Raw genomic sequence first — 15,268 nt, forward strand, 5'->3', positions numbered from 1 at the left:
TACGTTAGTGAAGAGGACAGAAGTTCAGCACAAATTTTTATTTTTTAATTTATCATTAAGCTGGCAGGCTGCCTTCTATGTGTTCAGTTTCATACATAATCAAAACAAATAAACAAAACCTTGGAAGTGAACTTAGTTTTTAATATTATTACATCCTTTAACTGTTCTATAGATATTGGTGTATTTTGTAATCTGATATTGGAAGGCTTTGTATTGGTGATCTCAGCCATGTGTACAGTAAATTGCATGGAGAGTTTAGGGTGTGCCCGAGGAGGTGTGGAGGTTGTTTAAACCACCACAACTGAATGTGGGGCATCCTCTCAGAGAGCTGCTCCTCTCCATCCTCCTGCTGCTGGGTTTCACCATGGGGACCACAGGAATATGGGTCCTTTGCTGGGGATGACCCATTCTGTGACATTCTTCATGGCCACATGCATTTATGTTTATGGTACCCAAGAGTATTTACTGTTACTAATGGCCAGGCAGTTCTATCCAATGAAGAGTGTAATGGGGCTCCAGGGAGAGCTGCTCCAGCTCATCCCTTTCAGCTTTGTCCTTGGTATGTATCTGTGCTGACAATTTTTAAACAGCACTGCATTATTATGAGTTTGTAGACCTGGATGATTTTTGGTTTTCTTGAAAAAGGTGTCCTATGTTTTCCCCACTGACTTGGCAACTCTATTTTGTTTCAATAGCTCTTGATATTTAAAAAGCAAGAATCAGACTCTGTCTTTCTGTATCTGTGCTTGGTATCACTCTCTACACCTCCCTGAAAGGTGTTTGTGCTCAGGTGGGGTTGGTCTCTTTCTCCAGGCAGCAGCTGACACAAGGAGAGGACACAGTCTCAAGCTGTGCCTAGGGATATATAGGTTGGATATTAGGAGAAACTTTTTCATAGAAAGGGTGATAAAGTATTGGAATGGTCTGCCCGGGGAGGTGGTGGAGTCACCATCCCTGGATGTGTTTAAAGAAAGACTGGATGTGGCACTCAGTGCCATGGTTTAGTTTGAGATGTTTAGGGCTGGGCTGGACTCGATGATCTTGGAGGTCTCTTCCAACCCAGTGATTCTGTGACACAGGTATGGAATACTGTAGGTTTATCTGAAAATAGTTACCTTGGTGTTTTGGGTTGGTTTAGGGTTTTTTTTAGCTTGGAGGTGAATTTGACTCATCACTCCTTCAAGAATGATTCAGTGCAGTTGTATCAGGAAAGTATAGTGAATATGAAGTACTAATTATAACATATTCCATTGCTGAGTGGTTTATTATACATTATTGTATTATTCATGTGTTTTTCTCTTCATTTTTTCTGCAAAAGGGTATTTATTTCAAAGGCACGAGAGAGGTGCAGTCCACATGGGGCTCTCAGCAAAAAGTTGTAGTTCTTTAACTTTTGTATTTGAGGCTGATTTCCTTTTATGTATGTTAAAATATTGTACTGGATTCTTCTTAATGAACATTTAATGCAGATATCCTGCTTTTCCAGCCCAAGAGGCAACCTTATGTAATACATATTTGCATATTGACACAGTTACAATACTAGAGCTAGAGGAAAACAGAATAAAAGTCAACAGTGTGTTAAAATCTGCTTGCAGGGAAAAGTCCATGTAAGGATTGGCATTATCTTGTCTTAGTCACATCTACTTCATTAAATAGGCATAGCCTCGAGCAATGCCTGGAGCTCAGAAGAAAAGTGAATGTTAGAAAAGTTATAGACAATTTTGTGAACTTATAAACTTCTGAAATGTGTTAATGAAACTTAGTATGGTACATCAATGCAGATCAGAGGAGAATACCAGACACTGATTAAAACAATATGTTACCCATAGAGCGGGATTTAACACGGCTTTGTGGTGCATAAAAGCCAAAACTTTAAACTGGACTAGGGCAAGTGAACTTTTGCAGTGAAAAAAACGTGGGATGAGATTTACAGGAGTGGCTGCTAACGGTGTGTTTGAGGCTCTCAGGGTTAGCCTCCTGTGCCAGATAAATGCAGAGAGCTGAAGAAGCTTTCATTCTCTTTGGCCTTGTCCCCATCTCCTGTTAAAACACTTCTCATTCCAGCTACCTTGTGCATACCCATCCACAACCATTAGCATCTTGTTACCCACCAAATAACTTTTCTCTGTATACCATTTCTAAAAGTGGAGGGATGGGTGTCAAACCAATTTATTCTGGCCTCTTTCAGCATCCTCAGAAAGTAGTTGGGATCCTGCCAACAAACCTGTGCTGTCTTTTCTGATAGAGGTGTCACAACAGAGTTTCCTGCAGGAAAGTCCTCTGAGCCTTGAGGCACACAGCTCCCACTAAAATATTTTGAGGAGGCAGCGATGTGGTTTCTGATACCAACCAAGCTGTGTGAAGGACATCTAGAAATGTTACAGGGCTGTTGCAATTTTTAGAAAATAATGATGTAGTTCTAACAATATCATGGTCTATAATTAAAGTTCTTATGAACTTCATTCACATGGTACTGTATAAATAGTTCTCCACATCAAAGGTATATGTAATTATCCTTGACAAACTTGTAGATGACAGAAGAGTTATCTGGATAGGAAAGAAAAAATTCCCAAATCTATACATGTGGATGACTGAAGAAGGAGAATTAATTATAGTTTGCTCATTACTAAAAGAAAATTAATTTCTGGAGGTTCAGTTAAGTGTCCAAACCCAACTGTTATTCTACATGTGTAAAAACCTGTGGGGGTTTTACATTCTAATGATGTTTCACTCTTGGCAATATCAGGTTTTAGCATGTTCCTGCTGGACAGTCTATGAGACTAATGTTCCTAAACCTTCATAACCAGATCTTTACCTAAAAGTAGAGATGTTTTAGATACCGTGATGTCCTTCAGGCAAAGATAGAATAATATTTCAGAATATTACCTCACACAGCACTGCAAGCTAGGATATCATAATGAATAAATATTTTTCTAAATTGAAAAAATGGCACAGCCACAAACAGAAGGGCTTTCTTCTACAGATTGCATTTTTCTCCTTGTGGCTTTTTATTTTTAATACAGCTATGAAATAATTAAGCAGAGTGGAGTATTAATGCAATTTTATAAATAAGGTTAAAGTTGCCAGATGTTATTCATTTTTCTTCTCTTTTTTTTAATGTACATCAGCATTCAAAATGTAGGCTGATAGTGGGTTGCAGGAAGCTTAGAACATTTGGTCTCACATATCTAAGATATTAAAATTTGAGCTGCTGGAGATGATGCTTTGCTGATTCATTTGTTTGAACATACCCCTCATTTCTATTTCCAGTTTCAAAAAGACCAATTCTTAAATCAAACAAAAGAGCAAACAGCATTCACTCTTTTCATGAGGCCTTCTCTGAAATTAAATAAATTGTGAGATTTGTTTGTCTAATAGGGAACAATATTCAGTGGCCTTCATAATTTCCAGATCACATAAAAATTGTTTTGGACAGCAATTTTCTTATGCATAAATTAGTTAATGTAATCAGATGAGGTAAAATGTAGGAATTCCCTCAAGTCTCTAAGTACAGGCTGCAGTGATGAAATTCATGGGTGCAAATATAAGTATTTGGTTTCCCTACATGAGCCTTGTCCTTACTGAAGGGAAAGAGGAGAAAATAATTTGTCATTTACACCCACTCAGTATGGATGTACATTTTACTATAAAAGTTCTGTTCCTGAAATAAGGCCTTTCCAAAGTAGAAGACAGTTGCTAATAAGTATTTTTAGAGAGCAGAAACAGTGTTTAGTTTTACACAAAGGGTTGGGGGTTAAGACATTTCCATCAATCTTCAAAAATACATTTTCAAAATACAGTTGAAAAATTCAATGGTTATATATATATATGTGTATATATATATATGCATCAAAGTACAAAAAATTGTTCCCTTTGCACCCAAGTTGGCTATTTAATATTGTGCCAAAAGAACACAATACTTCCTATTTGAATCATTACTTATACATATCCGTCATTTAAAAACACAGAAGAGTTTTCATATTTGATTGTTGTTGATGAGATTACCTATGCAAATTTATGGAGTTCATAAAATGATCCAGTTAATATATGAGAGGCATCATCCACTTACAGAATTGTTCAGTTGAACATTTTTAGCCATGTTTATTAAAGTGTGAGCACTTCACTGTCATGCTCTCTAAACGGAGGCTTTGGATATTGCAGAAGGTTCAAACAGACCTTGAGGAGTCTCCTGGCATTCCAAGCTGGCTCTTCCACGTAGATCTCCCAGTTCAGCTCTCAGGGACATGTGCTTTGTTTCTGATTGAGATTAAATCTTGTGACCCAGGATAAACAGTTTGTTTTCCTGTAAGCAATTTTTGATGCCAGTGTGATATTGAAGGCATTTTTTATTATTATTTTTTATTTATCTTGTTTTCATTGATTGAAATGTGGAAGAAAATAGATGTGAATTATGTAGTACAATCTTAAGTCTTTAAACATAGGAAATAATTTATGTTTTCACTCTGTTGATCATTCTGGGGAAAAAAGCCCATTGCCTGCTTATACCTGATTGCACTTGTTTTTTCTCAGTGGTTATTTTCACTTGAGTTCTGTTCATTTTGTGATTTAATGACATTGAAATAGATCACTTAAGTATTCATGCATTCATTTTATCCTTTTTACATCAGTTGACATTTAAATAGAAATTTATTTCTGCCTAAATGTTGCTTCCTCAGCAATGATTGGTATCATCTTCATGGTTACATATTGCAATTTCATATTCATCTTTGAAGATTTACCATTATGAGAAGTGGAAGTAAATTTCTTGGTTCTTCTCGGTCACTGACAATAAAATTGAGATTTAAGAAAATAGTTCATTATATTTGGTTTCTTAATATTGAGTTTCACAGTTTTCTACCATATTCTACTTTTAATTGCAAATGAAATTTGGCTTCCCACCATCTTTTATGTCTAGGACAGATTTGTCATGTCTCATTTAGTTACTTTTCTATTCCAGATCTCCTTTTTTTCTGTGGTATTTGTAATAGGGGAATAATAAACCTTACTGCAGAAGTCTAATGTATACTAATCTGTTTTTTTTTTTAATTTAATGGTTATGAGGTTTTTTTCTTTGTAATTTTAGTAGGAGTGGAAGTGAGAAATATGTTTAACTCTTTTATATTGACAACTGTTGCCACCCATGTTTTCCTCACATATTTGCTTAATGTCATCCATGCTACACTGAAATAACCTTCAAGATGATCCAGACTTAATCAATGTGCTGACATAATGCTGTCAACCTTATCCTCAGAAAAGATCATCTGCTAAATGAAGTAAGTGGGTTAGGGAATACAAACTGTGGCAGAAATTGGGGATAGGATGTTTCTATGTGCTGTATAAAACATGCACGGTTATCTAATGCTATTTGTTTGCCTACAGAAATCAGATACGTAATTTCCACAGTGATGGAAATCCCTGGACTTCAGCCACTTAAATAAATAAAACTGAGCCAGATGTGTTGTACTTTATTGTGTTCTGGGATATATTTAATGCATAAACACGGCACTTGATCTGCAGGACAAAAGGATGAGGGAAATTAGAAGGAAAAAGATGAAGAGCGCTCTGGCGTGCAGGATGTGGGGAAGATCTGTGCTCCAGCCGAGAGTGCCCAGGTGTCCCTGGAGTCCAGCAGAACTCGGTTCTGGTGCCATGGCACCCCCTGTGTGCCAGTCAGCCACCACTGCCTTCCTTGCACCGTGCACATCCTGCTCCACTCACTCCTGTCTCTGCTGGGTGAGGAGCTCGTGCAGCGTCTCCAGTGTTGAATCCAGCAACTTCTTACACCATTCATACCGGTGGGAGTAACTGAACTTATTCAGGAAGCAGAAAGATTGCAAGAAAATGCTGTGTTCCAGGAGATAAAAAGATTTTGAATATTATTGCCTGGATACAGTTTTCCCTATCTGATTCTAATCTCTCTCTTTTCCTAGAAATATTGTAGCAGTGGAAATATAGTTATGAAAGAGTTTTGCAGGAGGTGCTCTAAAGCATGAATGATTTTCAGTGAAATCATTAGGAAAAAACCCAAAAACCATTAATGAGTCCTACCAAGATACCTATTCTGTAAGTTACCAGGCTTCCTGTAAACTGTAAAAATCAGCCTGAAGTACCTGCACAAAAATTAAACTTGATTCTGCAACCATGAAAATCCTACTCTAAGGCCTGGAATCAATTTTGTCATTTCACTTGTTCGCCAAAAGGCATTGTCTTTGTTTAAACTGCTTTATACAGTAATTACAGCATCACATTTCTGTCTCTTTCTTTGACCCACCCTCCTCTCCCCAGTAAGGCGCCGGTTGTACAACTTGAAGATGATTGTTTTTTGAGAATGTTGCCAATTCAATCTAAAAATCAATTGAATTTCATTGCAGTCAGAATATTGTACATCCTCTTGTATCCAAATCCTCAGAGCCTTAGGGGAAAAAGCCTTTGAAGTTAAATGTAAGAAGAATTTTAATGTTTTGTGCAAAGACAGAATTTAGAGGGGATGTGAAAGAGGAGAAAGAAACAACTATGGTGTGCACTTTTCCAATTGCTCTGGCACACAAATCTGTTTGTCCTACTCACCCTTGTGTCACCCCACTGGTTTCAGCACCTCATGTCTTGTGTTCTCCTCAGCTTTAAACATCTCTGCAAACTCAAAGAAACACTACTAACTTACTCTTTCTGGCTATGGTTTTGAATGAAAAAGTGAAGACTGGAGTGATGCAGTGAAACAAGTTTGAGAGATCTGAAAGGCTTCAGAATTTCAAAATGTGCTTTGCCTGTTACTTACAATTTTGTAAGTAATTTTGCTGTTTGCTTTGTGTAAATGCAAAACTGCTGAAGAAGATCTTGAAAAATGAGGAATTGGTGGTTCTATGTTTAAAAATAAATGAAATGCATAGGTATGGCTACTAAAGGTATTCTACAGTCTGTTATACAAACAAAATTAATCACTTAATTTAGTAGTTCTTTATAGCATTCATCTCATTTTACAGAGCCTGTGGATGTTGAGTTCTTCAATTACTCTGAAAGTGCACGACCTGCGTTTTTATAAATTAATGTATTATGATTGCTAGATAACAGCATTTTATATATTTGTAATCAAAACTTTCACTTGGGTATAGATATCATTCATGAGTTCTCTCCATTTTATTTTGGGAAGCAACCATATTTTGAGTGACTAGACAAAGAAAATCCATTTGATAGCAGCAGGGGAAATTAAGTATCTTGTTACTCATTCCCTATCTATGAGGCCATAGGTTTTTGTATGTAGTAATGTACATTTTTAATATTGTTTTTCCCCAAAAATGCCACATGTATAATGCAACTCTGTTATTCACCACCAGGTATGTGGTATTCATCTTGTAAATGGTTGCTTTGTAATAGTATTTAAGTCCAGAATCTGCTGTAAATTGAGTTCTCATATGTTTTTTATTGGTGAGCAAAAGACAAATACCTCAGGTGATCAAAGGGGTGCTGTGCTCCCAGCTTTCACCAAGACTCTGGGCCTGCTCAGCAAAAATTTTGAAGTAGCTGAAGTGTGCTTCATCCTGATTCCATGCTCTCAGCATCACAGATAGAGGTTGTGGCTAGAGGAGCAGTCATTTGGATAAGCTTTGGCAGCTGGAGGTGGGATTTAGAGAGTTGCCAAGAGGATGCTTTTGTCTCCTGTGTCTCCCTGTCAGTGCTGGAGTGGCTCTCCTTAGCTCAGAGGTGATGCAGGATGTGTGCATGTGTTGCCCAAGCTCACACAAATTGCTGATGGTTCAGAGCAGAGAGAGATTAGGGCATGGCCGCAGAATTCTCCCTTTGTTTTAGGCACATTTTCACTGTTTTGCATGTTTACATAATCCTCCCCCTCCAAAAAACAAAAATCACCAGATGTCTTATCTTCATCTCCAGGTGCTGCCATAGTGTCAGTAATGTGGAGCACCTGAATTCCTACACAGTGCACACTGTGGATGTGTAGATGTAAAATATCTCCCAGCTGTCATGTATAAACTGCAGCATTGTGAGGCAGTGAATCCTGATAAATCCTGAGTTTTTCAGAAAAAGGGGCTTCTTTTCTTCCATTGTGTGATGTTTCTGATAATTGTCTTGTGCCTAAATATTTTCATTTTCAGCCAGTAATGCTTCAGCTTTCGTTTTAGGTTGTTTATATTAGGAGAATTTCCTATTTGTGAATTGTCTTGAATAGGCTGGAAAAAAATTGGTGCTTTTATAGTTTCTATGTGAAGGGGGGTTTATTTTATGTTCTACTAGTTGTTTGTTTTTCCTCTCCAGTGCTCCATCATCTGTCATTCCTCAATGTATACAGGATGACAAACGCCCTGTCCCTGTTAATGGGAGTCGAGAATGCTCTGCCTCTCTCAGGATTGGTGCCATATTACCAGGACAATGTATTGATTTGGTTGACTGCCAGTGTGTGATGCATGACAGAAATGAGAAATTGAACTTTCTGGACGTGAAGTAAATCGTGCTGATGATGATATATAAATGATTGAGGGAAAAGCAATCAATCAGATGCTCTCTGCTGGCAGCACAGCTACATACAATTTAATATATAGTAAACCAACAGTTGTTTTACAGTCTAAATCAAATAGTGTTCTGTGCTAAACTCATATTCTTGCAAAAATTACTTGGAACATTTCTGGGTTTAGTATGCTTTCCTTTCTACTTTACCAACATGTGGTCTGATAATTTAGAAATATTGAACAGACTTCATTAATTCTTGTTTTCTCTTGTCAAGAGATGTAGATTGGTTTTTCTAGACTGCTTATTGCTACTTTAAATTGGTTGATCTTTAAATAATTTTAACTTGTAAGTAGAGTTGTTTTGAGTCCCAGATCCCTGCAGAAAGAGTTTATTATAGCCACAGGTAATTGGACTTTACTGTAAACCATCCACTAGAGACATGAATGGGCCCATTCTCTCTTTGGCAGATGTTTTGCAGATATTAGACTTATATCGAATTATCTTGGGGTACTTTAGCAGTAACACAAGAGCATTCATGTGCAGATGACTGTAATGTTCTTTGCTCTCCTTCTCCATGCTCTGAAATGAATGGGATAATTTATCCTTTTTGGAAAGAAAGGAATATTTTAATGAAAGCTTAAAGAGACTTCCTGAAATTCTCCTCATTGATACCTACTAACAAGTCTTGTCATTCTGGGTCTGTTTTAGCTTATTTGCCCAATGTAAGTCCCTTAAGCAGCAGGGGATTCTGCTCAGTTCTCCCCAAAGACACCCAGAGCTGCGGAGTTTGGAATCTTCAGTTTGCAGATTCTCACTTTTGGGTGAGAGTTTCCAAGGATTCCTCTCTCCCCAGAAGTAGTTGTGAATGTTTGTTTAGTATTAAGGCTGTGAGAATCCAGGGAGAGGCTGAACCACGTTTTCTTGGTAGAGGATAATGCAGAAGCATTTGGCAGTCAGCTGGAATGTAAATCCTGGAGTTCTCTTGTGTGAAACCTGCTATGATTAGACTGTTCAAGGCTAAACTGTTCACAGGCAGTTCAGCAGAAATGTTCTTCTAGATATTCTAAAAAACACAGCCAAAGAAACTTTTTCTCGTACATAGAAAAGTGGGGATTTCCCTGCTGAAACTTATTTTAGCATTTGTTTTTTTCAGAAATCAACAAAATAAAAATAAAATATCAATTTATTAGCTGTGAAGTTTAAGAGTTTAGTTACCTCAGAATTAAATTAATTACCTTGAGTAATCCCACCAAGTTCAGTAATTGACATTAGAATCTGGAACTTATCATTGGAAGGCAGGGTAGATGGCAAATATCAGCAAAACTTGATGATATCACAAAGACACCCCCCAAAAAATAGCATCAACCTTCCTAAACTTTTAAACTTTTTATATGAAGTGCAGTAAGTTGCTTTTATATCTCAAAATCATCCAATATAATTATTCATCTTTATTTTATTTTAGATTTTATTTTATTTTAGATTTTTTTTCTCTCTCTGAAAGCCTAGAGAAAGACTTGACAAATATAAAGTGTTGCTAGGCAGGGAAGCTGTCTGCCTCTTCTCTGGAGACAGACTCGTGACCAGGAAAGGAAAAGAGTCACTTATAAAAAACTCTGGAACTGCTATCATCATACTATAGGAATGTATCTGCCAAAATACTTTTTAAACTGTGTGTATTAGATAGACTTTTACAGGTGTTTCAGTGTTTTTGCAGATTATTTGGTTCATGACTTCAAACTTGCTTGCCTTCTGCTAATGCTGTACACGTGGATTCTACCTGAATTATCAAAAAATTAATGATGCACAGGAACAGTTTTATAGATTCTTTGCACTATTCCTTGAAATTCAGTGGTATTTGAGCACTCTAAAATGGTGTTTAATGTACAATTTTGTCCTTTTTCTGTGGATGAGAACTTAAAGTCAAGGTGTTTTATATATTTATCTCAATTTCCAAAAATGTCATAGTCATTTTTCTGTGTTTTAGTTTATTTTATTTACAACTTCCCATGACAAAAAAATCTTTAGATTATTGTATAATGAAACATTAATGAATATTGTATTTCCTAGTTTTGCAATAGATTTATTTCTGATGTCTCATGATCATTTCTGTACACCAACTCCGGAGCATGCAACTTGGCTCAGCTGCCATTTGGGAAAGCATATTCCTTTTTCATGGATCTGTTTTATGACTGTGTGAACATGTGCTGTGTTCTGGGGTGGTTTTTGGGTGGTGGGAATTCTTTTTTCCTTTGGTAATTTCTTGTGGGTGCTGTTTTTGCCAGGGATGGATGTTGCATCTGCTATAGTTGCTTCCTACCAGGCCTCTTAAAAGCCTCACTGAATGTGGCTGTCTTTTACTGCATTCAAGCCATGGTAGAAAAAGAATTATGTTGGTTTTTACAACTAAAAACTAAACATTTCCAGTGCTGATATTTCAGCTGAGGGACAGAAATTACAGCAAGCTCATGCCATTTTATCCAGCCTTGGGATCAGAAGTTACCTTAAGCTGATGTACAGTTGCTATCTAGAGATGGGATGTGTGGTCTTAATTTGGTTTTAAAGGTTTGTTTTGTTAATAAGTTCATGTAATATATCTTAAAAAAATACTAACCCAACAAACATTAAAATACACCTAGGATTGCCTTTTGAAGTTACATTTGGAGTGACCTGTGTCTGTATGTTTATAAATGGTTTAATGGTTTCATTTTAGAGATATATTTTGTATGTTTTGAGTTAATGAACTGCTCCCCATGATGTCAGAAGAGCTGTGCATCTCACTGGTTTGTTCCTGTTTCTGCAGATGGCTACACAACAGATGACATTGAATTCTACTGGCGTGGGGGTGATAATGCAGTCACAGGAGTGACCAAGATCGAGCTGCCACAGTTCTCCATTGTAGACTACAAGCTTATCACCAAGAATGTTGTTTTCTCTACAGGTTTGTGGAGGGGAACTTAAGAGGGGAATGCTTTTAAAGACTTAAAACTGGATTAATTATGTGGGCAGTTGAGGAGCAAAACTTTTACAAACAGGAATAGAGCAGCAGCTGTAAGTTTGGAAAGCATAATTTTTTATTACAGCTCCCATAGTATGTAAGGCATCATTCATTAACGTAGAAGAAGGCACAATAATGTCATGTTAAAGCTCATCAAATGAGCTGTATTTTCTGTTTACCTGTGAAAACTGGTTTACACTTATACACCTCTGTGCCATAAACCCAACCCGGCGTGTAGGAAATTTAGGAACATTTTTGTTCATATTTTTAGATATTCCTTTTACCAAGTTGGGGATGTATTAGACTAATTATTTTGTCTTCAATACGAAAACTTTAAAATGCTTGTTCCAGAATTTTCAGTTTAGCCTATTCTAGCAAGTGTTTGACTTTCTGAAGGCTGAAAAGATACTTTCTGAGAAGGAGCATAAAATCAGATTGGATTTCATGAAATAAAAAAATAATAATAAAAAAATATAACTAACATATTTCAATCACATTAAATTGTTCAAGAGTGGCAAGAGTTGTATTGGGCTGTTATTAGGAGATGTTTTCTACCTACTTGAGAAACCCATTAGATGTGTTAAAAAAATTATCTTCAAAACTCTCTTTCCAGATATGGGTAGAAATCATCTTTGGAGAGACTATAGGAGGATTGTACATCTCAAATTCTTCAAAATTAAGCAGAAATGGGACTTGAAGAATTATTTCTAGGCACCCATATTAACAAATGTTTCATACACTGCAATATTTCTGGTGTCCAGTGACAGAAGATGAATGTAGCATTTCTTGGAGAGACGTTTAGGATAAGGGCAGGATTTCTTGGATAGAAGTTTAGGATAATGCTGAAGCTGGCATTTGACAGGGAAGAAGCATTTCTGTGCTTTGTTGCTCTGATGTATATTTTGGCTGTTGATTGTTGAATGTTATGATTGCCAGCAGATAAGCAACTAGAGCATCTTTGTACCCTTGGCATAAAAGATTACTTAATCCCAATTCTTGCTAGAAATTCTGCAGCTGAATATCCTGGATCTTTCAGCTCAGAGTGTACTTTATGTTGAATGAAAAAATAAAACCAAAATGACAGAAAAAAATGTTTTCAGGCATTATGCAAATAAATTATGGCCATACCAAATGTTCTCTTTTAGGTGCCTACCCAAGGCTGTCTCTCAGCTTTAAACTTAAGAGAAACATTGGTTACTTCATTCTGCAGACCTACATGCCTTCTATTCTGATCACTATCCTGTCCTGGGTTTCCTTCTGGATTAATTATGATGCTTCAGCTGCAAGAGTTGCTTTAGGTAGGCATTTTTTACACATCTCATGCAGTGTGCATTAGCTGAATGGTTTTTCTAGCTTCTGGCTGAGTGGATAGTGCATGATTTGAAAACAAAAAAATATGTGTTAGATCTTTTTATGTCTGGCTTGTTAAGCTTTGTATGATTTCAATCAGCATTTAAAACATCAGAATTTAAATAAAGATTAAAGTGATTTCATGTCTGAATCAGCTAACTGTATAATCATTATAACCAAAATTAGCCTAATTGTCTCAACATATTCTGTTGTTCTTTTGCTGCTTGTTTTTTTTTTTTTTCTCCAAAAAGAATGCACTTGGTTTGCTTTTGCCCATGGCAGTCCAGAACACACGTGCAGCATGGTGTTACGGATTATAAATTGCTTTTCCTTTCAGGAATTAAATAAAGTTTTACTAGGGTTGTGTAGCTCACTGGGCCTTATGTCGAGTGAGGAGGCTGTGCCTCAAATCCTGTGTCCAGTTCCAGGCTCTCACCTCAAGAGGAGCTGTGTGTCCTGAGAGTGTCCTGAGAGTGTCCAGAGAAGGGCAGCAGAGCTGGGGAAGGGTCTGGACACAGGACTGAGGAGGAGGAGCTGGGGGAGCTCAGCCTGGAGAAGGGGAGGCTCAGGGGGACCCTCTTGCTCCCTAAAACTCCCTGGGACGAGGCTGCAGCCAGCTGGGGGTTGGTCTCTTCTGCCAAGTAACAAGTGAAAGGACAAGAGGAAATGGCCTCGAGTTCTGCCAGGGGAGGTTTAGATTAGATCCTAGGGGAAATTTCTTCACCAGAAAGGTTTCCAGCCCCGTCAGAGGCTGTTCTGGGAAGTGGTGGGGTTACAATCCATGAAGGGATTTAAAAGATGTGTAGATTTGGTGCTTGAGGACATGGTTTAATTGTGGATATGGCAGTGCTGAGTGACTGGATTCAATGAACTTAAAGGTCTTTTCCAATCAAAATGATTGTAAGAGTCTAATTATTTTTTCCTTACTGTTACCTTACATTCCAGAAGTAAAACTGTTTCCCTAATTAATCTCTAGAGTATTTGTATCTCTCATCACTAGTCCCATGTGTGTCTGTTTATTCTGTGCCTCTCATCATAAGGAGCATGTTACAAAAATATGTATTTCAATCTATTGCCAAATTTTCTCTAAATCAGACTGATTCCTGCCAGTACAGCTCTTGTATAGCTAAAATAAGTAAATCCCCATAAAAGATGCCATTGAGGATTTGAGATTTTAATGTTATAGAATACCTCTGAGTTTTACCAGACCTTTCTGTGAAGCATTTTGCCTTAAGAATTTGAGACTGCAGACATCCTGAAAATGCTGGAGGAAAGCAAGATAACGTGACTGTAGCCTGTAATTTTTAACTGAGAGTCATTACAGAAGGTTGCAGTTTAGCTGCTTAAAAATATACATATGGAATCCAACTACTGTTTGCTTGACTGAGCCAAATTTATTACAGGTGTAATATCTTTTATGCTATGCAAAAAATGCAAGTCCAAGATCAGGACGGAACAAGATTTTCCCGAAAAAGTTCAAACACTAAAAGGAAACCTTCAGAGGTTGGCAGCAAGGTCGGGTAGCCTGTGAGAAAGACACAAAAATAATCTGAGCAGCCAGGGATCAGGTTAGGTAAGCTAAAGCCCTAAGACAGAACTAAATCTGTCCAGGGACATGAAAGGAAACAAGAAAAGCTTCTATGCAGGTACCTCAGTGCTAAAAGACAATAAGGGAAAATGGGAGTCCTCTGTGAAACAGGAGGCCTGGATACCCTGGATCTGGAGAAGGTACTGAACACCTCTTTAATGCCTTGCTCTCATGGACAAGTGCTCCAGACACTTTTCCTGAGCTGCAGAAAGCAAAGGCTGGCACTGAGAGAATGAAGAACAATCTGCTTAAAGGATCTTGTTTGAGACCATCTGAGGAACCTGGGGATCCCAAGCACAAGTCCATGGAACCTGATGGGGTGAATCCACAGGTCCTGAGGGAACTGGCAAATGAATTGGCTAAAACTCTATGCATCATATTTGAGAAGCCATGGCAGTCTGGTGAAGTTTCACTGACTGGAAAAGTGGAAGCAAAGCCCCCTTTTTAAGAGGAGGGAAAAAAGAAGACTTGGAGAACTACAAGGACCTTGGTTCCTATCAAGGTCATGGAGCAGGTCCTCCTGGAAACTATGCTGAGGCACATGGAAACTAAGGAGGTGACTGATGAGAGCCAGCCTGCCTTCACTAAGGGCAGGTTGTGCCTGAGAAAGTCTGTGGCCATCTACAACAGGGTCCCAACACTGGTGGGATGAGGGAAGAGCAATTGATGTCATCTACCTGGACTTGTGCAAAGCACTGACACTGCTATACGTGAGCTCCTTCTCTCTAAACTGAAGAGTCATGGATTTGTTGGGTTCCTTACACCCCTTATACCAGTGTGTGAGGAATTGGCTGCATGGTTGCACTTAAATAGTTGTGGTCAACAGTTTGATGTCCAAGTGGGGACCAGTGACAAGTGTCCTCAGAGGTCTGTGG

General features: G+C 37.8%; 1 protein-coding gene across 2 annotated transcripts in view; it reads left to right on the forward strand.

Moving 5' to 3' along the window:
- Positions 1 to 15,268, forward strand: part of GABRB2 (gamma-aminobutyric acid type A receptor subunit beta2) — a 142,183-nt gene that overhangs the window by 104,472 nt on the left and 22,443 nt on the right. For both annotated transcript variants that reach the window (XM_063413357.1, XM_063413358.1), the window contains 2 exons: positions 11,261 to 11,398; positions 12,601 to 12,753. In XM_063413357.1, coding sequence (XP_063269427.1) covers positions 11,261 to 11,398; positions 12,601 to 12,753 — 291 coding nt within the window. The remainder of the gene's footprint in view (positions 1 to 11,260; positions 11,399 to 12,600; positions 12,754 to 15,268) is intronic.

Source organism: Prinia subflava, chromosome 16, assembly GCF_021018805.1.
Source record: "Prinia subflava isolate CZ2003 ecotype Zambia chromosome 16, Cam_Psub_1.2, whole genome shotgun sequence".
In the NCBI taxonomy this organism is placed as follows: Eukaryota; Metazoa; Chordata; class Aves; order Passeriformes; family Cisticolidae; genus Prinia; species Prinia subflava.